At 42.7% G+C, this 21,469-nt stretch overlaps 1 protein-coding gene across 1 annotated transcript in view; it reads right to left on the bottom strand.

The window, feature by feature from the left end:
* LOC126204380 (serine/threonine-protein phosphatase 6 regulatory ankyrin repeat subunit B-like) overlaps positions 1-21,469 on the bottom strand; it is a 394,854-nt gene that overhangs the window by 176,587 nt on the left and 196,798 nt on the right. Inside the window, exons 6-8 of the mRNA XM_049938752.1 lie at positions 20,463-20,542; positions 13,770-14,036; positions 6,511-6,860 (exon numbers count right to left, since the gene is read on the bottom strand). Coding sequence (XP_049794709.1) covers positions 6,511-6,860; positions 13,770-14,036; positions 20,463-20,542 — 697 coding nt within the window. The remainder of the gene's footprint in view (positions 1-6,510; positions 6,861-13,769; positions 14,037-20,462; positions 20,543-21,469) is intronic.

Here is a 21,469-nt window from a genome sequence, read left to right as displayed (position 1 = left end):
TCAAAGAGCATAAGCGTCATTGCAGGTTGGGGCAGGTGGAGAAATCGGCCGTGGCAGAGCACGCACTGAATGAGACCGACCACGTAATAAAATTCGCCGACTCGGAAGTTCTGGCTGTAGAGAAGCACTATCACACGCGCTTGTTCAGAGAAGCTGTAGAAATACAAAAACACGCGAACAGTTTCAACAAGAAAGAGGAAAGCTTTAAGGTAAACGGATCCTGGCTTCCCGTACTGCAGCGAACGACCGTCGCAGGTAGCAAGAGGAGAACCGCACCGGAAATGACCGCGGAGAAGCCCTCGGACGTTGGCGCGCCAGGTACATATAGTCTGCGGCCGCGAGCTCGGCTCCAGTTCACCACCGGCAATGGAGGGTGAAGCTTTGACAATGCCAGCCACTCGCGCTGGCGAAACGTCAGAAAAATCATTAGATGAACGTCGGCCGAAGAACCCGAGACAGAAGCCAATAGGCAGTTTGTCAACAAGTGGCCACGAAAGCCTTAACAATTTTGTAACCATATTTACTAGACTGTGAGTAGGAGATTTCCTTGGGTATGAAGGAGTTAATCTGAATGAAAATAATGAGCGTGAGTTTACATATGGCAATGGACAAATTCTATTTCCTTAAAGACTCATCAAGTCATGATTACACGTTGAAACTGGTGAAAGCTGTGACTGGTGCCAGAGACCAGAAGACACAAGCTAATGTCTGGAAACTGAAAGTTAATCACTGAAGAGGGCAGGTACTGGTGTGTATTTATACACAGGATACATATAACTAAATGTATCGGAAAAGAGGCATCGTACGAAAAAAAAATGTTCTAGGGGAAAAGTCGGTATATGGAAAGAAAACATTTGTCTGTGCTACAACTGGCCGCCTCCAAACCACCCATGATTTGTTGGGTCAACTACGTATTTTCAAACAGGAATCCCTCTCTTTAATGCATATTCGAATTCTACGCAAAAATACGTATGGGTTACCAAACTGTTGTCTCCCATTTGTGCAACGGAATCAAATGCGTCTGTTCTCAATTGCAAAAGGACACACACTTGATATTTGTCTAAGTTTTTGTTTTGTAAAGGTTGATACTGATTTTCACATACTACTAGAGCGTTGCAAATGAGATTGTACGGTACAAATAATAAGGCTAGACATTGACTGTATTGTAACATAGAGTTAAATTTTTCTATGTGGTTTACTGTGGTGAGTCCCCTAACCATCGGAATGCTTGATTTCTGTGGCAACCCTCGAACCCCACTATCAAAGTGAGTTATTTCGGTTTGTGTTTTGATCCAGCTGCCGTAACTCTCGCACTGACCACTACATGGCTACCTGCAGAATACTAACCACAGCTACTGTAATAAGGTAAACTGTCCATGAAGTGATAGTGGCAGGTGCACTTGCCACGGATACTCACCAAAATCGAGCATCCCAGTGGTGAGAGGCTAGCAGAATCTCTGAAATGAAGCATCCTGATGTGAACAGAACACTATTACATCCGTGTCGTTGTCCCTGGGTCACGCTACGCGTAATGTCTAGCCAGACATAGAAATGGCTAACCACATTGTACTATACAGTCAAATTCGCAGCTCTAAAATAAATTTCGAACATAAATATCGACCTTAAAGATACTAAGGTTTACATTTACATCGTAAATGAAATGTAGAATCAAATATGTCGGTTATTAATTGTACAGACTGGAACACTTCACTTTCGGCTATTACAGCGTCATTTATCATGTGTTGAAAACAACGGTTTGGTTAAATATACGTATTTTTTGGCGTAGATTCCAAGGGGGATTTCTGTTTCAAAAGGCAGCTTTAGCACACTCTCGCAGGTTGGGTAGACATATGTAACGTTTCCAGAATGAGATTTTCACTCTGCAGCGGAGTGTGCGCTGATATGAAACTTCCTGGCAGATTAAAACTGTGTGCCCGACCGAGACTCGAACTCGGGACCTTTGCCTTTCGCGGGCAAGTGCTCTACCAACTGAGCTACCGAAGCACGACTCACGCCCGGTACTCACAGCTTTACTTCTGCCAGTATCTCGTCTCCTACCTTCCAAACTTTACAGAAGCTCTCCTGCGCAGGAGAGCTTCTGTAAAGTTTGGAAGGTAGGAGACGAGGTACTGGCAGAAGTAAAGCTGTGAGTACCGGGCGTGAGTCGTGCTTCGGTAGCTCAGTTGGTAGAGCACTTGCCCGCGAAAGGCAAAGGTCCCGAGTTCGAGTCTCGGTCGGGCACACAGTTTTAATCTGCCAGGAAGTTTCATATCAGCGCACACTCCGCTGCAGAGTGAAAATCTCATTCTGGAAACATCCCCCAGGCTGTGGCTAAGCCATGTCTCCGCAATATCCTTTCTTTCAGGAGTGCTAGTTCTGCAAGGTTCGCAGGAGAGCTTCTGTAAAGTTTGGAAGGTAGGATACGAGGTACTGGCAGAAGTAAAGCTGTGAGTACCGGGCGTGAGTCGTGCTTCGGTAGCTCAGTTGGTAGAGCACTTGCCCGCGAAAGGCAAAGGTCCCGAGTTCGAGTCTCGGTCGGGCACACAGTTTTAATCTGCCAGGAAGTTTCATATCAGCGCACACTCCGCTGCAGAGTGAAAATCTCATTCTGGAAACATCTCCTAGGCTGTGGCTAAGCCATGTCTCCGCAATATCCTTTCTTTCAGGAGTGCTAGTTCTGCAAGGTTCGCAGGAGAGCTTCTGTAAAGTTTGGAAGGTAGGAGACGAGGTACTGGCAGAAGTAAAGCTGTGAGTACCGGGCGTGAGTCGTGCTTCGGTAGCTCAGTTGGTAGAGCACTTGCCCGCGAAAGGCAAAGGTCCCGAGTTCGAGTCTCGGTCGGGCACACAGTTTTAATCTGCCAGGAAGTTTCATATGTAACGTTGTACCATACTATGTACACACACCAGTGTACTGGATGTATTTTCTCTGCTTCGACTCGAACATTCTTTGCACAAACACGTCGCAAACCTTATGACCTGATGTCTGCTGCACACTTGCACAGTCGTAACTGCACCACTCAGTGGACTATGGGTATCGGTATAGACTTTCTGTTTTGTGGCCACATCTCCACACCTAGACAGCCGATCTGCTGCAACCCAGGGGAAATAAGCATTAATAACTTGCTCTTGCCACACATATTTTGTGGTACAAACCAACCTAAAAATATACTACTCCTAATACCTTTAATTATCAGTCTATGAATGAAGCGAAGGTAATGCCTGTCATTTATCATTTTCTGATCTAGAAAACTGGGAAATTAATTTATCATTGACACACAATGAAGCCCACTGGAGAGATGAAAGAGTTGCGACTACGAAGTTATGTGGGGAAACTGAGGTTATCGTAAGCAAGTGGACAAATAAGATGCAGTAGTGCATGACGCCCGACGAATTACAACATGGACGCTATTAAAGTTATCAACATCGTTTCCAAACTTTACTCCTAAATAACAGAGATAGTATTAGATTTAAAGCTAATGAGTGTTAGGATAACTGGAAAAGACAGCCGTGGTGGTAAGAATTCCGTTTTTAAAATTGGTTTTCGCTAGCCCATATTGAACTGTTGAGTTTGAGACTGATATATTTCTCATTCAGTTGTGGTTTGTAAACCAGCCAGGCTGCTTAGGCTACATTATATGAAAGACAATAATTGTAGTTTATTAAGCAGCTGATTAACTATGGGCATAAATATTTAAACATATCTGAAAATAAAGTAAATTTTTTAGAACTACCAGGACATAGGCTTGTTGGGAGTATTTGTACTGTTAGACGGTGTGTAATAATATTTGGATCTCAACATCTCATCAATGTTGAATTTGTTTCGGGATGGATCAGCAAAAACAACAGTTGCCATAGAGAAGGTCCCAGTAGAAGGAAATAGAGCAGAATTCTCCATATAGCCTCTATTAACACAATAGAAAAGTTCTAACACACAGGGAAAATCAAGCAGAGATTTGATGGCTACTCCTCAAAGAAGAAAGCAGACCACTTTGATCAATACAACTCCCTCCCAGTCTGTGTGATGGAAGGGAGTGTACGTAGCTACTGCATGCACCCTGAGATCAATCAAGCAGAAACAGGTAGAAATGTGAGTACCAGCCCTGATGCTGCTGTTTTGTTCTTAGGACTGGCTTGTTGTATCATGAGGTTGGCCTGGAATATATAGGGAGTAAGCACCTATGCCCTCCAACTCTTCTGCTTATGTAAAGTTCTGTACTGGAGTCGTCTTTTCGTGCTTCGACTGGCAAGTACACACTTATTAGGGCCTAGCATACTTCTTAAAGGCTATACTTAACTCATACTGCATCGATCGGGGAAATTAAGGGAACTTTGCAACACTACTACAGTTTCCAAACATACATCTAGCAAGAAACCAAAAGAGAGATACACAACGTGGAAATCTGTAGTACTGATGTGCGAATAGTGATTACTCTGTCCATTTACTTTACTACACCTACACCAGAGGTGAACATTTACTATGTGGTAGCATCAGAAATCGAAAATCAGAGATTATAAACACACTGCTGACCTCCTTGAGCCACGCAACAGCCTGCTACAGAGTACATAGTGCTGGTATTGGGTGACAGACTTGCTCCTCATCTTCATCTTCTCCATACATAGCATGACGCCATTTATATGTACCCCATTGTCGGCAGCAGCAGAGGCAGCCAACAGCAATAAAGATTCTTTTGCATCAACAGGTTAACAGTGACCCTGTAGAGCACACAGAAAAAGACCTGCACACTTTCATGACCTAGCTGTAAATTGTAAAGATCACTATCTGCTCTGTCCACAATCAATGTACATTTTGATCAGAGGCTTGATGCCGGAATCTAAATGACTGGTTATTCCACACATAGAATTTAATAAAACAGATGACAGCACCTAAGGTGAAAACAATTTATAAAGCTACAAAAGATTTATCTCTTCCTTTATTTTCATTTGCAAGCTTACCTGTTAATAAACGCAGTTCAGTTATAATATTAAATGAAGCTGTTACATTAAGTTCGGGGAAACATCAAGAGATACAAGAAAATTGACGTCACTGATCATGAACACTAATAGAGAAAAAATTGCAGCACCAAGAAGGGGTTGTTCGGCATAAATGAAAGTTAGTAGGCTTGTTACTACACCTGAGTTATTATGTCAGTCCGGATTTCGTGCCAATCGCATAAGAGTTGTGCCAGTAACGGTGCTGTGAAGATGAAGTACTCTAGGAATCTTGTGCGTTAGCTACCTTTGAGGCTGGGCGGGGTGAGTTGATTGGGACAAAGATGCCATTATCGTACTGCATCTGTAGCAATTATTTGAGCAGCAGTTGGCACTACAGTGGCGAAACCAAATATTAGAAATCGATTACATCAAAGTCAGCTGCGAGCCAGACGCCCTATATCGTGCATTCCACTGACCCCAAACCACCATCATTTGCAACTTCAGTGGGGTCAAGCGAGAGAACATTAGAGAGCAGGATGGATGTCTGTCGTGTTTTCTGATGGATCTGGTTCTGCCTCGGTGCCAGTGACGGCTGGAAGTTTTTTAGGAGGAGGCCAGTTGAGGACTTGAAGCCAATCTGTCTTCATACTAGGCACATTGGACCAACAGCTGGAATTATGGTCTTTGGTGCAATTTCATGTGAGAACAGGAGCACTGTCGTCGTTATCCCATGCATCCTGACTTAAAATGTGTCAGTCTGGCGATTCGATCTGTTGTGCTGCCATTCATGAAAAGCATTCCAGGAGGTATTTTCAATAGGATAACGCTCGCTCACATAACAGTTGTTGAAATACAAGATGCTCTACATAGTGTCGACATGTTGGCTTGATCTGCTCGATCGCCCTGTCTGTCTCCAATCGGATGAAAACTCCAGCAGCATCCCCACACATCATTAACTCATTAGCTGTCCCTGTACTGATCGTCCAAGTGCAACAAGCGTGGAAATCAATCACACAAATTGACATCTGTTACCTATCATCACAATGCATTAACATTTGCATTCTTGCATTCAACATTCTGACGATTTCACAGTTTATTAATGTCCCAGCATGTCACATTTTCAATGGCAAAAAAAAAAAAAAAAAAAAAAATCGTTCAAATGGCTCTGAGCACTATGCGACTTAACTTCTGAGGTCATCAGTAGCCTAGAACGTAGAACTAATTAAACCTAACTAACCTAAGGACATCACACACATCCATGCCCAAGGCAGGATTCGAACCTGCGACCATAGCAGTCACCTGGCTCCAGACTGTAGCGCCTAGGACCGCAAGGCCACTCTGGCCGGCTTCAATGGCAAATCTGGCACTTACATTAACCTGTGATGTTAATCAGTTACATATGTTATCTAGACAAATGTGTTGCCAAAATTTCATTGCTCTAGATTAGTTATGAAAAACATCACAACACCAAAAACTGACAGATGTGTCCCTGCTCTAAAATACTCGAACATTAAGTATAATTATTGGCATGGAAACACAAAATATTCAACACAGACAAGTGGCTCGTCACATGCTTACCTGGCTTCTGCTGGAGGATCCGCGAGCAGCTGACCCAGTGTGACCACGTCTTCTGGCTGAGTGCGCACTGCGTCAGCCCAACCCCGCGTGGTCATGACCTGCGTGACGTTGGCCTTTATGAAGTTAACGGCGGCCTGCCTGAGGCTGGTGCAGGAGTGCCTGATCGCCAGAACAGCTGTGGCCGCCGCTGTCTCGATGGACAGCTGAGCGGCCACGTGCTGCTCGCACCGAGCCTTCAGGGCCGACACGCCGTATTTATCAGCGGCTGCCAGCAGCTGGGGGGCCAGGCTGGACAGCTGAGGGGCCTGGAGGGTGTAGAGGTAGGCGACCAGCTGGCGGAGCACCGGGCCCTCCACGTCTGGGACTGCGACCTCACCGGTGTTGGCTTCCAGTGTGTCATGGCGAAACATGCCGCCAAACACGGTACTCCGTTCGGCCAACACGGCCCTGTGCGCCACGAGACGGGTGCCGCTCGCTACCAGTGTGACGACTGCGCCGTCCCCTGCGTCCAGAAGGGCGCCCAGGTCCACGGCTGTGGTCTCCATAACCTCCTGGGTGGGTTCCATTGTGGATGACTCTGGAACATGACGTCACTCAGCAGCCCTTTCTCCCCACATGGCACTCTCTGTGCCTGTATGAGCCACAGGCAGACCAATCTCGAGCGAAAGTTAGTAAATGTTTTGACAACTGGACACTGGGCCTTCTTGTCACGAATAGGGGTATCAACTTTCTGATTTTAGAAAATCACGCATGTGCAGAACCCAATATGAATACCAGCGTTGAAAACTAAACATTTAGAGACCACATTGTAGAGTGGAAGGCCTATGATGAGCCGGCCGAAGTGGCCGTGCGGTTCTAGGTGCTACAGTCTGGAACCGAGCGACCGCTACTGTAGCAGGTTCGAATCCTGCCTCAGGCATGGATGTGTGTGATGTCCTTAGGTTTAATAAGTTCTAAGTTCTAGGCGACTGATAACCTCAGAAGTTAAGTCGCATAGTGCTCAGAGCTATTTGAACCATTTGAGCCTATGATGGGCTTACAACTGACTAAACCATCAATTGTGAAAAACGTCACTAAAAGCTGCCCACAAGTTTCTGATCATTGTCATTAATGAGCCAGCTTCAGAGCATACGAATACTAGAGGGTGCATCACCTATGCAGACGATCTACTAAATATGGCAGTACAAGAGCTAAATTAGAGGAAATTAGTAGGGAAGTTCTTGCAAGACTAAGTAATTTGTGCATAAGAAACAAACTTACAGTAACAGCGCACAAAACAGCCCATGTATTAGTGAATATTGTAAAGACTGTAAAAGCCACCAATCAGAATAAATGACCAACCAGTGAACAGAGAAGAATCACAAACGCACCTTGGTATAAATATCGACGAGAACACCCCTGGGTTGTGTGTTAGAGAAGCATTAATATACTCAGCAAAATAGCAATAAATGGGCAAAGAAACTTTCAACTGCCTGTAAATGCAACAGGATCATATCAAAGTCCATCCTTAATCGCTATTATGGGCTATAGAATGAGCGACTCATATAGCCAGAGTTTTGACAGTATGAAGAAGTAGTGTTAGGCGCCTGTAGGCAGGCAATATCTTGACGCATTGCATTGCCAGTCCTTAAAGCAAATAATATATAAATGAAGCTAAAATTACGGATAATTTAGCCTAGTTCCGAATGTGTCATAATATAATGACCTCCATCGTGTCCAGACAGTTATGCCACTTTCTCAGAATTTCAATTTGGCTTCTATAAAGCAGAGGAATCAGGGAAGGAATATTAGGTTTAAAATTAGTTCTTAAATTATCTTCCATAAATTTGATTGCAACATTCATAGCTTTTGTAGATACACAGAAATTGTTTTAGGCTCTGAAGAAACTAGAAATAAAAGAGAAACTTTGTTTCACCATTTCTCATTATTAGAGACCGATAACTTGTATGGGAGCTTCGTAAAAAGGAGAAGGACCTTATACTAGACGACAAAAGAATTGATGTGCTTGTCACACACGTTTTACCTGATAATGAAGAAATCTCGAATAAATGGTTAAAGTTATGTGGAAGGGATATAACATGTAAATAAATCGGTCTGAACCAAATGTGACTATTAGTGACAAAGAACGACTAATCTGTATTCGAGTACATGTATGTGACAATCTACTGCAACATGTTTACTTGTTTACTTACTTGAGAAGGCAGATCACCAGAGCTGTAAGAAGCAAATATGAAATAGGAAGCAGAACTACCAACGAAAAAAGTTCCATCAATATAATCAACAAAATATTAACCTCCAAAAGTGACTACCAACAAATGAGAAAAAATGGTTCAGAAAGGGCATGTTTGGAGTGTGGCACTGTGTGGCTGTGAGACATGGATCCAGGAGACTGACGAAAGGACTCTATTAGGGATTTCGCCACTTGTTATGTTATCAATCGTTTTTTATGTTCGGGATGCGCTTCTAACAGCATACCACGAAAGGTTAGTTTGTAGAATACTGTCATTAAACAGAGTTAATGTTATTGGTTATCTATTGAAACTTGAAGACCCCTAAAAGCAATAATAGATATGTGGATGGAAAAAGTACTACAGATACACCACGGCTTAAGATTACGGACCAAGATCTGAAGGATGTAAGTTGAAATAAAGCACAAGACAAAACTACGTGGAGACTGCATGTCCGCTGCCGTCATACCCTACGACTCAGCACTGAAGAAATGGAAATCTTCCCACACATTCTAGAACAGGGAGTTTAGTAACATATACCTCTCTCAATTACTGGTACCATTTTTATTTAATCATATCCCAGCACCCAAAACTTCTCAGTCATGTCATTTTAACATTCATGATTTGCATGTGTTGCAACTTCGGTTTCATTTATCATGTACCATCCTGCCTTCTGGTTTAATGCTCTCTCTCCTACTACAGCATTATCAGCAATTAAAATTTCTCCACCTTTTTTATATTTGAGTCGTCAGCCTTTTGACTTGTTTAACGCGGCCCGCCACGAATTCTCGTTCTGTGCCAAACTTGTGATCTTACAGCAGCATTTGCAATCTACACCCTCAATTATTTGCTGGATGTATTCCAATCTCTATCTTCCTCTACACTTTTTACTCTATGCAGTTCCCCATAGTACCATGGAAGTTATTCCCTCATCTCTTTCCTCATTAATTCTGAGGGGAACCTCCTCATTTCTTAACTTACTAGTCCACCCAATTTTTACACATTCTTCTGCAGCACCACATCTCAAATGTTTCGCTTCTCGTCTGTTCAGTTTTCCCACAGTCCCTGTTTCACTACGATGCAGTGCTAATCTCCAAACATACGTTCTCGGAAATTTGTTCCTCTAATTAATGCATATGTTTGATACTACTACATTTCTCTTGACCATGAATGCCTTTTTCGAGTTCTAGTCTGATTTTTATGTCCTTCTTACTCCATCTGTTATGGTTTATTTTGCTGCGGTGTTAGCAGCTTTTCTTGAATTCGTCTACTTTGTGATCCGCAATTCTGAACTTACGTTTCTCGCTTTTCTCGTTTCTGCTATTATTCATATTTTCATTTTTCTTCGATGTATTCTCAATCCTTATTCTGTGCCCATTACACTGTTTATTTCATTCAACAGATCTCGTAATTCAGAATGATATTTTCACTCTGCAGCGGAGTGTGCGCTGATATGAAACTTTCTGGCAGATTAAAACTGTGTGCCGGACCGAGACTCGAACTCGGGACCTTTGCCTTTCCCTGGCAAGTGCTCTACCAACTGAGCTACCCAAGCACGTCTCACGCCCTGTCCTCATAGCTTTACTTCTGCCAGTACCTCGTCTCCTACTTTCCAAACTTTGTAGTAGTTTGTAGCGTGAGTCGTGCTTGGGTAGCTCAGTTGGTAGAGCACTTGCCCGCGAAAGGCAAAGGTCCCGAGTTCGAATCTCGGACCGGCACACAGTTTTAATCTGCCAGGAAGTTTCAGACCTCGTAATTCTTCTCCACATGTGCGACATTAACCTCTCACAGCCGTGACGACGTTTACGTCCCCTGTATCGCATCTGAAGCCAGACTCACTGCATGACACCGGTGACTGCTCTGTGCAACAGCAGCGGCAGCAGCTGTAACGATCTTCTAGCCACGAAGAGACGACTGCATAATTCCAAAAATATACAGCGCTCCTGGAATAATCTCGTATTTTTATTTAGCGCGGTATGACAGTAGCCTGCTTAAAATGCATGAAAGAATTTTCTCTATTATATTGGTGCCTATAATTGAAACAACGGTTACACGCAAACAAATTTTTTCTGTTTTTATTTTCCTTACAAAAAGGACGCGTAGATCTCTATAGTAAATGGGTGCATTATCGCAGGTAACCAAATCCACTCACGCTTTAGAATGGAACAGATTTAAATTCTTGTGGTAAATATTGAAGTCAAAACACATAACTGAATTACACTCACGTAAGACACTTTTAGCAGTTCGAGAAAGTTATGATAACCCTCAAACGCAAATAACGTCATCAAATCCGAAGTCTCTTGATCATGACTCACCCATAGAGACAGCAAGATTCCAGTTAAAAAGAAAATCGACTGATTGATTTTATCCTTAATTGTAAATTTTCATACCAGCTTACTGCTGCGGTGCAGGGTTGCAGAAAACCACAAACGAACCAATTTCTTCCTGTCTTAACATTAAATCACGTATTATTTAACACAAAAACGTGTAACTTGCAAATGAAGAGAATTTCTTGCTTCGTTATCTCACCGTTACCGTTGACCTGTTTGGCATGATCACGGCGAAAATTTCCCTAACGCAAAGGTGAGTCCTTTGTCTTTATCTCAGAACGTGTGAATAATTACACTGGAGGTAAGAACGACTCTCTATTAGCACAGGACCATCGGGCTTAACGTCTTGCAGCACCTGTTTACAGGTGGTTCTGTCACATACATATTCTATATAAAAGAATATGCGTATCATTTGTGAGAAGCAGCTATTATTTCTGATTATAATCTTGAAGTGAATTACCATTTCCTTCGTGGTGCAAAAGTTACGTTACTGAGAAATCTGATTATGTTTCACTTTTTTTGTACGCTTTTACGATTAATGTTTCCACCTAGGATTGCGGTTACACCATGACTTGTTTGGGAATAAACCGAAGTATAAAGGGCTGTTGCCATTCAACTCTTATGTTACTTCTGTAGTGTTAGTTGTTCTGACATCCAGTCCTGTTCAAATTATGTGCGTCATACACAGTATAATGTATGACGTTCAATATTTGTGCTCTGTGTAATTGATAGAAGATTGTCGACAAAGTGATCTGCCCTTAATTTTCTGGACGTTAAGCGTGCTAATAACTCTGCTGCTGAAGCGAAGTAAAATTTTTTATGAGAGAGAATACAATTTAGACACCAAATCGAGAGGCTATGTGCTTCTTGTTGTCTACTAGTTTATTACGTTAAGGCTTAAGCAGAAATAGTACTTTTTTATCTTCGAAACGTGAGACAAAACGTAATACAATCTGTAACGAAACATGTTAATGCGTGTTGTCATAGGTGCAGCAAAGTGTGTAGCCGTGAGCGCCAGCTGTTGCAGGGGATTCGTTCGTTTTGTTTCTTTCGTTAGAACGGGGCTGATACACATATATCAGATACCACCTGTGGCAGTGAATGAACCTGCCAGTGGAACGCTATGAATATTTATTATCCATAAGAATCTTAATAAACTACATTAGTTATTTTTATTATTGCTAAAATTATACTGTCCAAATTTCATTTCGTCATTTATCATAGTTTTGAAGATGGAGAATTAACTTAAAAATGACAAAGGACATTCTGGTATTTTAAAACCGATCTCGTAACGGCACTAGATTAACTTTCAACATCATGTGGAGCTATTATGAGAAAGTCAGCTCCTAACAATCAGTCATCCAGAATTTCTCATTTTATAACATTTGCAATTTTAATTTGACGTAATATTGGAACGTTTTAAAATTAATATTCAGTCATATTTTGTTATGAGAGTGCGAGAGAGTGAATGAGGAAAACTGTAAGAAGAAATCTAGGAAGAACCACGATTCATGTGTCATACGTCTGATTGTGCATGATTTAGTAAAAGGCACCCAGAAAAAATTAGGAACTAAATAAATTTGTTGTTATTTTGGTTCATAATTAAATCCAATGTAATGAATTGAAATTTTTCTTATGTAAAATTACTTTCTAAACGGTGAATGGATAAGAGGGTATTTTGCCGCAAGAATCATTTAGAAAGAGTGTTCTGATTGGTCTTTCAGATCAACAGCAAATCAGAATTGAGAGGTTCCTGCACGGCGAGAGGTGTGTGTTACCCATAAGGTGATACTGCCTAGGTAGTCGCTTCCGGATCATTTTACCGAACACATTATGTTAGGTAGCTCTTCGCAAACAGTATGTAAACTGAAGATTTAGAGACGAAGATTGGGTTCTGTTACTACTAACAGAAACTAACTTTCGTGTGGCACATTTTGGTGAATGCGCCTCCGTGTGAAAGATAACCGCGTGTGAAATATTCCTGTCAAACTTACAAAATCCGCGTGACACTTTTCGCATTCGTGACGGAGTAGTATGGCGAGCACTTCTGTAAAGGAAGAACACTGAATCGACCGAACGATTAACTCTCGCAAAGTTGTGTGTCTATGACTGTTTCGATCGTGAATAATGTTCGGGTCGAACTTGCAAAATTCTGGCTGCTTTCGGATGATTAAGTGTATCGCATCTTTACCACTGTAAACTCCCAGAGACAATATAACTGCACACGTAAATATGTACTTGATAGCCATTTCATGAGTCTTAGTGGCAATAAATAATCAACAGAAGTTTAAACATTTTGCTACATGAAGGTAGAATCCAGACGCCGGATATTTATCATAAACCTTCAGGAACTGATTTTGAAGTACAGTTCCGCGGCGTCTCTCTGCTAGGTATTGGGTGGTGATTTCTTTAACGCTGCTTTGTAGCACCTAGACAGCACCTGCTACGACAGAGTGAAGGGACAACGAGCAGACGTGAAGCCTATCGAGGTTGGTAGAATGAACTGTCTGAATGTGATAACAATAAGAAGGAAAACCGAACCCCGCCACACCGCAAAACGTAACGTCGTGGATGCTCGACGGTACAAGACAAGTGGAAGTGACAGCCATTGCCTGTACTTCACGTAGCACGGTGTTCATTTGATAATTGCAACGGTACAAAATACAGACTAAATCGAATCCAAAGTTGGAAGAGGAATTACCAACTCGAAGTACAATGGGGCACTCAGTATATGAAGAAACCGTAAGGGTGAACAGGACTCACCGTCGAGTGGGGGAGGGGTGTCTCCAGGCAAGTGATGCTCGTCGCCGCAGCCAACACACACGGAGCGTCCCGGCAGCTGCTGGAGTCGCAGTGAGCTCAGCGACACAGCCCGCCAGTCCTTATGCGCCTGCAGGCAACAGCGTGACGTCACCGTGCCTCGCACGTGCTCCTCGGCGCGTATCAGCGTGCGGTTTATCTCGAGCGTCTGTCACCAGGTGTTACAACCTCACTTTAGTAGACTTATACGATCCGTCTATCTAGTCCCACGCGGTCATTTGATTTCTCTCAAGGCAAAAAGTCAGAGCGCACCGTGATGCTGATTAAAACTTGACTCTATGTGGCAGAAAATATTGTCCCAATCTCAGTTTGAACATCAAACTTTCAATTTATTTAAGTTCTTTCACTGCATGCAGATTGCTTTCCATAATTTTGGAGGAGGTAGTACGGAGAAAAACATGAAAAAAGTCCACTAAATATTGGCTGTGAAATGCAAACTTTAAGAGCATCTTCAGTAGAAGAGATGCGTCTCACGTTATCGAAGATGAACGACTGCTCATAGGTATTAAGGTACGCACTCTAGAGACAATGTTTACTTGACTTTCTTCTTGTTTTGGACTTTAAAATAACGTCTGAAAGTCTCGTACTGTACATCCTTGGCAACAAAAGTTCTGGTACATGTTATCCACTGACAGAGGAAACTTTTCGCTTACAACTTCCGGTTCATTTATTTCCTGACTTGGATTCCTTGTCTCTGATACATTTTCACTTCCCCATCAGCTCTCGAAGTCATTAAAATCTTCGCGCAGCCACTGTGTAATGGGTAATGAAAAATACAGTCTGGCAGTATTTATTCTCCTTGGCACACACACACACATCCATTGTGTTTCCGAATAGAGAACAGTGACTCTTGCAATACGATAACATGGTGCTACAGTTACGGGCTGTGCTTTTGTTGGGTGTACGATTGTCAGTGTGCCCGTCTCTATGGTTCTGTCAATGAAAGCTGAAACAATGATTCTCTGTACTGCAGACATCCTCACGTTGTCCATGTGAGTACTCGACTTGCAGTTATCAAAGAGATTTCTCGACTCACCGTTGTGAGATGGATGTACGATACTGAGTGGCCAAGCAAGCAGTCACTTTTCTCATGGCTGGAAACGGCGTGAGGATGCTGAAATCGAGAACCCCACTGAGCACGCGCATCCTGAACCCACTGCTTCCGCATTCGCACGACAGTCATGGGATCCTGACCGTCAGACTTGCAACAGAGGATGGGACAGCAATGGCGGCCACAGACACTCGCCGCAGGCAGAACTCAGTACTGGCAGAGTCTGGAGCCGCGCAGACACGGCCGCCACAGCAGGCGCTGCTGCATACGAGGAGGTGGCCAGTTTGGGGAGACGGGGCTAAGGTGGGGGACGGAACCAGATGTGGGGTCGCTAGTTCACCGGCCTGGATGTGTGGGAGGTCCGAAGAAAAAGAAAAAAAACAACAAAAAAGTGACGACCTGAGGCTTGTAGACAATAGATGTTGCAGGAAGACAAATACACTACTGGCCATTAAAATTGCTACACCAACAAGAAATGCAGATGATAAACGGGTATTCATTGGACAAAGATATTATACTAGAAATGACATGTGATTATATATTCACGCAATTTGGGTGCATAGATCCTTAGAAATCAGTACCTAGAACAACCACCTCTAGCCGTTATAACGGCCTTGATACGCCTGGGCATTGAGTCAAACAGAGCTTGGATGGCGTGTACAGCTACAGCTGCCCATGCGGCTTCAACACGATACCACAGTTCATCAAGAGTAGTGACTGGCGTATTGTGACGAGCCAGTTGCTCGGCCACCATTGACCACCGTTTTAAATTGGTGAGAGATCTGGAGAATGTGGTGGCCGGGGCAGCAGTCGAACATTTTCTGTATCCAGAAAGGCCCATACAGGACCTGCAACATGCGGTCGTGCACTATCCTGCTGAAATGTTGGGTTTCGCAGGCATCGAATGAAGGGTAGAGCCACGGGTCGTAACGCATCTGAAATATAACGTCCACTGTTCAAAGTGCCGTCAATCCGAACAAGAGGTGACCGAGACGTGTAACCGATGGCACCCCATACCATCACGCCAGGTGATACGCCAGTATGGCGATGACGAAGACACGCTTCCAATGTGCGTTCACCGCGATGTCGCCAAACACGGATGCGACCATCGTGATGCTGTAAACAGAACCTGGATTCATCCGAAAAAATGACGTTTTGCCATTCGTGCAGCCAGGTTCGTCGTTGAGTACACTATCACAGGCGCTCCTGTCTGTGATACAGTCAGGGGTAACGGCAGCCATGGTCTGCGAGCTGATAGTCCATGCTGCTGCAAACGACGTCGAACTGTTCGTGCAGATGGTTGTTGTCTTGCAAATGTCCCCATCTGTTGACTCATGGGTCGAGACGTGGCTGCACGATCGGTTACAGCCATGCGGATAAGATGCCTGTCATCTCGGCTGCTAGTGATACGAAGCCGTTCGGATCCAGCACGGCGTTCCGTATTACCCTCCTGAACTCACCCATTCCATATTCTGCTAACAGTCATTGGATCTCGACCAATACGAGCAGCAATGTCGCGATACGATAAACCGCAATCGCGATAGACTACAATCCGATGTTTATCAAAGTCGGAAACGTGAAGGTGTCGCGTTTCTCCTCCTTACACGAGGCATCACAACAACGTTTCACCAGACAACGCCGGTCAACTGCTGTTTGTGTATGAGAAATGGGTTGGAAACTTTTCTCATGTCAACGCGTTTTAGGTGTCGCCACCGGCGCCAACCTTGTATGAATGCTCTGAAAAGCTAATCATTTACATATCACGGCATCTTGTTCCTGTCGGTTAAATTTCGCGTCTGTAGCACGGCATCTTCGTGGTGTGTCAATTTTAATGGCCAGTAGTGTATTTTTCAATGGAAACAGGCTGATGCATGGTGGATGAAACTTGATGCCAAAGTTGTCCAATTCTTGACGTGCCATTTCATGTTGAGGGAGAGAAAATTTTCTGTGCAGAATGATGATCCTATGAGAGACATATAATGAAGGCAATCGAGTCATTGCATAGCCTAAATGTGTACTGGTTTAATGAAATGTATGTGACAGTGTTAGGCAAGGACAACATCTTGTTCGTTCCATATCTCGCCGGCCTAAGTTCATCAGTCATTTGTGACATAGTTCTGTGCGAGCTGCAGCAACCTGTTAGGGCCCCAACTGTGCGCCCCTCAACTCCTGGAGCAGCCACTGTCGCGGCTGGTTGGTGTGCGCCCCACACACTGGAGCAACTCTCCCGAACACCGGTTTCTGCAGTGCAGTGTGTGGCGTCCCAAATAGATGGTACACATTTTCGCTGACCTTAAAAGAAACTTAATTTCTTCACTATTTTCCTCCGCTTTTAATTTCATATGATATTCAAAGCGATTCGTAGTATTATTGTAATTACAGTATCTTCAAATATACTATAGCTTCTCATGCAGACATCACCAGCTCCCGAAGTTTAGTAACCATATAAAACGAGATTTTCTATTAATAGCATATATTCCAATTTCCTTGCTACATAGTTACAGAGAGCTTCCTCTTAGCAAAAAAAAAAAAAAAAAGCGAAAAGTAACGAAAAAAGTTGTTCCTCATCTGCTTAAATTCGTCACAAGGTTACTCGTTCCTGTATACCATGACTTGGTCTCAGAAGGCAATTTATCATCTCTTATAAACTATTAAGCGTGCTCAGAATATTAGTGTCCTGGTCCACATTCCTAGGGATACAGTGCTTTTGATTTCTTTCGATTTTTCTCCGTCAGTATAACATAACTGGTGCATCGGAAATTCTCTTTCGCATGCACATGTCTGAGAAGAAAGGTAGTATGATTTTCTCGTAACAGCCAAGCCCAATAAATTTTCATACTGTGAGAATAACATGCGTCTGCTATTTGCATATCTTGTGTGATGGAAGGGGATGGTCTGACATTCGAGTGATATGTCGAGAATGCAATCAGAGGCTCAGGTAGGGATTTCTTTTCGTCGACGAATTTCTTTTCCTCTGAATTCAGAATTCCGCTGATCTCTTGCTTGCTGCCCCGTCCTCCACCACCCCTCCGAGTTCGTACTCCGGATGCGGCCTCGACTCTTGCAGGCGTTGACCCTCCAGCTGCTCGGTCTTTCAAACTGTGCGAGACGGCGTCGATTCTCGTCAGTTCAGCTCTGACTGCTCTTGGTGGATGCAGAACGGAAAATTCATATGCTGCTTCATCGCGTGGGGAATTCCGATAACAGGTGCTGGCATATCAGCTTATCTCGGAGCGCTGATTCCCAGGTGCGACGTGTGTAGATAAATCTTGACAGCAGACCCAGGGCGACTTACACAAAACGTGTTTTACTTTTTGTACAGACAACGTAAATTTTTGTCGTTTTGAGATTTATATTTTTTTTGTTATTGTGTAAGAGCCTATCCGTCTATCTTAGCCCTAATACATTTCTTGTCAGAAACGCGAAACCTCAGAGTTCTTTCTGTGACCTTTTTGAACTGGTTGGCGCGAGACTGCACAGTTCAGCAGTCTCTCATTGTGAACACCTGTCAGACAGTTGAGGTGTTGTCCCTACGACTCGTGTTGGTGCTTACGTGACACAGGGATGAATTCCCCTTCACGTGTCCAAATGACTGAAATCAAACGGAAACCACAAGCAACGCTTTTTTCTGTAAATAATGTTACTGTTTTTTTATAACGGTCGCTGCTTCGGTAGCACTTGGTAACAAAATTAATCTTTTTGTTTGTTAATTGGAAACTGGAAGGTGATTTATATGATGATTTGTCTGCTGATTTCAAATCTGTTAACAGTTCTTTTTTCCAATGGACATACATTTTTTAAACAGATACATTTAAAATCGCTGAAATTTCGTATTAATTTAACGCCGAAAAATGCTACCTTTTGTGTATAGTGCCTAGAATGTACATTTTTGTGAACCACGTTTATCAGTTACACGCCAAAGTTGGAGGGGAAGACGTCTAAAGGTGAGTGCAAGAAATAGAGTTTTAAAGTCATACTACAACCAAGTTTCCTATAATTCTCAATACGCTGACTAACAAGTTCTTCACAGTTAACAGCGTTATGGTTTCGCATGAAGTACTTTAGAACGCTTTGGAAGGATCTACATGCAGCTGCCTCAGCTTCATTCAAACTTTCTTCGATTGCAGGATTATTCATTAGCTCTATTATTTGTGAACCAATAAAAATGCCTCCCTTGATCTTGGCATCACTGATCCTAGGCAATTGGGTTTTGAGGAACTCAAAGCCTTTGCGAGAACGATCCATCGCTTTGACAATATTCTTGGTCAAGCCCAGCTTGATGTGTACTGTTGGAAGATAAACATTCTCTGAGTTCACAAGTGGTCAATTAACGACAATTTTGTTTCCAACAGTGAGAGTTTCTCTCTGTGACCATTGTTTCCGAAGGTAGTGGTTTTTCCTGTCCCTGCTGTCCCACTCACAATGGTAAATAAGGGAACTTCGTGTATCCTAGTTGTAACCTAACAAGCAGGACTTCTCATCTTCAGATCCCCAAATATATGCCATTCATAGATACTATATTTTATATTGTTCAGCACAAGCTTCATGGTCTCATATGATTCCTTCATATATGCAGCATTTGTAAGAGGGATCGAAGGATATTGGCTGCCGTCGTGCAGAAGGACTTCTTTGAAACATGTCTTACAAGAATCAATGAAAAGTCGCCATTCATTGGGATTGTGCGGATTCTCAATGTCTTTTGATATACTGTCCACATCATTACAGTACACCAAGTTATCTTACTTGGAGAAAAGATGTTCAAACTATTGTTGGTTTTTACGAAAAAACATAACCTTGCACTTTTAACCAGAACACTCCATCCTTTCATCCTTGAAACTACTTGTTTCTTCGATGAGTCAGCATCACGAACCAGATCGCTTAATACAGACTGTGAAATCATATGAGGTTCAGTTGACACGTTTGTGTTGGAAAACAATGGATCCTGTTTTTTATTATCAGACTGAACCTCAGTTCGGAAAATGCTTTACCCTTGGTCTAATCAACTTCCAAAGTCCATGTTTCTGGTCTTTGAGGGATCGGCACGCTTGAAGGGTGGGACACAGGCCATCTAGCTCAAACAAAATCAGAATGCTGGACAGTGTGCTTCGTCTCCAATGTTACTCCAGAGATCTGTGTAGTGCAGAAATAGCAGTCAGTCAAATGATTCTGTGGTTCTCTGCAAACTATGGGAACGCAAAATCGCATGTGTTGAGATCAGATTTTCAGCCACACACTTAACAGAGTCACACATGAAGCACAACATATGCGTGGGACCCAGGATGTACCCTGCTCTCCTATTTTACAGCCAAAATAAAATTGGTATGATTTTCTTATCAATGGGGTTATATTTCCCGTTTGAGATTTAAAAGCTACCTCTCCACAGATGTAACGAAAAGTGTTTGTGTGGTTGACGCACGTATGGGGCACTGTTAGTATACAAACACATTATATACAATGACAAAACAATAAAAAACTACGAAGTTCTATATTATAATTGTCAACAAAGTTTATAACATGACAAACATAGAAGGGTTCTGATTTCACTGGTACACGCATCTGGTTAAATATTCTTCTTACAGGAAGGTACTTCAGTATAGTAGTACCTGCAAGTATCACAAACAAATGTTAGTGCGCAATGATAAATAATTTAACTTCAGATAACAGCAACAAATGTTAGTGAGCAATACTAAATAATGTAGCTTAAAATATATTCACATTATTATAGTAAGGGGAGAACGATTGTAACTTCATATTCAGAATTAGCCAACTAAATACGTTACAAAAAATTGGAGCCCGAAAAAGAGGAATTATTACTTCATATTCACAATCACCAGACCAAAATACGCGGTACTTAATGAAATTTTCTCATTTAATAAAAATCATGGTTTCTGATTGTAATTTATGGATGTGTTATTTCAGCGTTATGGCACAGGAGTTTCACAAAGAAATGCATTCCTTCTAGTAACATGTTTTACAACTTTAAATTTCTTCCTTTAAATGTTCGAGAGATAAAATTCAAAATGCCAGAAGGCAGAAATTGCTGTACTTTCCCGCATAAGTAAACTTCGTTACAAGATCGGAAACGCAAGTTACGATGTACAGATATAAACTGTGTGTGTCACGAGGCTTCACGTCCCAAAAGTCTGAACCAGGGAGTGAAACCGCAGCTTCCGCTCTGCCTGCTGGTCAGACAGCTGTGGGACGGTGGCTGCCCTCCACCTCAGCTGTTGTCTGGCTCCACACTGAGGGAGCGGACAGTCGTGTGAAGTTAGCACCCTTTATTTCAGAAATCTATATTTTTTTCAGAGTTCTTGATAGATATGAAATAGTTCTAGAGTTCTTTGTACAAAATTTCAATAGTTCTGCAGAATTTAGCGAAAAAAACAACAATACTCGAAAAAATTTTCGTATCGAAAACATTCTTTGTCAATTTCCGCAAAATGTAAATAAGTACGACAGTTCTGAGCACAGTTCTGAATAGAACTCCAAGAGTTCTATCGAAAATCCCAGTAACATTTTTTTGTGCAGCT

The sequence above is a fragment of the Schistocerca nitens genome, chromosome 9, assembly GCF_023898315.1.
Source record: "Schistocerca nitens isolate TAMUIC-IGC-003100 chromosome 9, iqSchNite1.1, whole genome shotgun sequence".
NCBI lineage: Eukaryota > Metazoa > Arthropoda > Insecta > Orthoptera > Acrididae > Schistocerca > Schistocerca nitens.
Note: the sequence above shows the minus strand (reverse complement) of the source record. Positions and strands in the feature narration are given on the sequence as shown.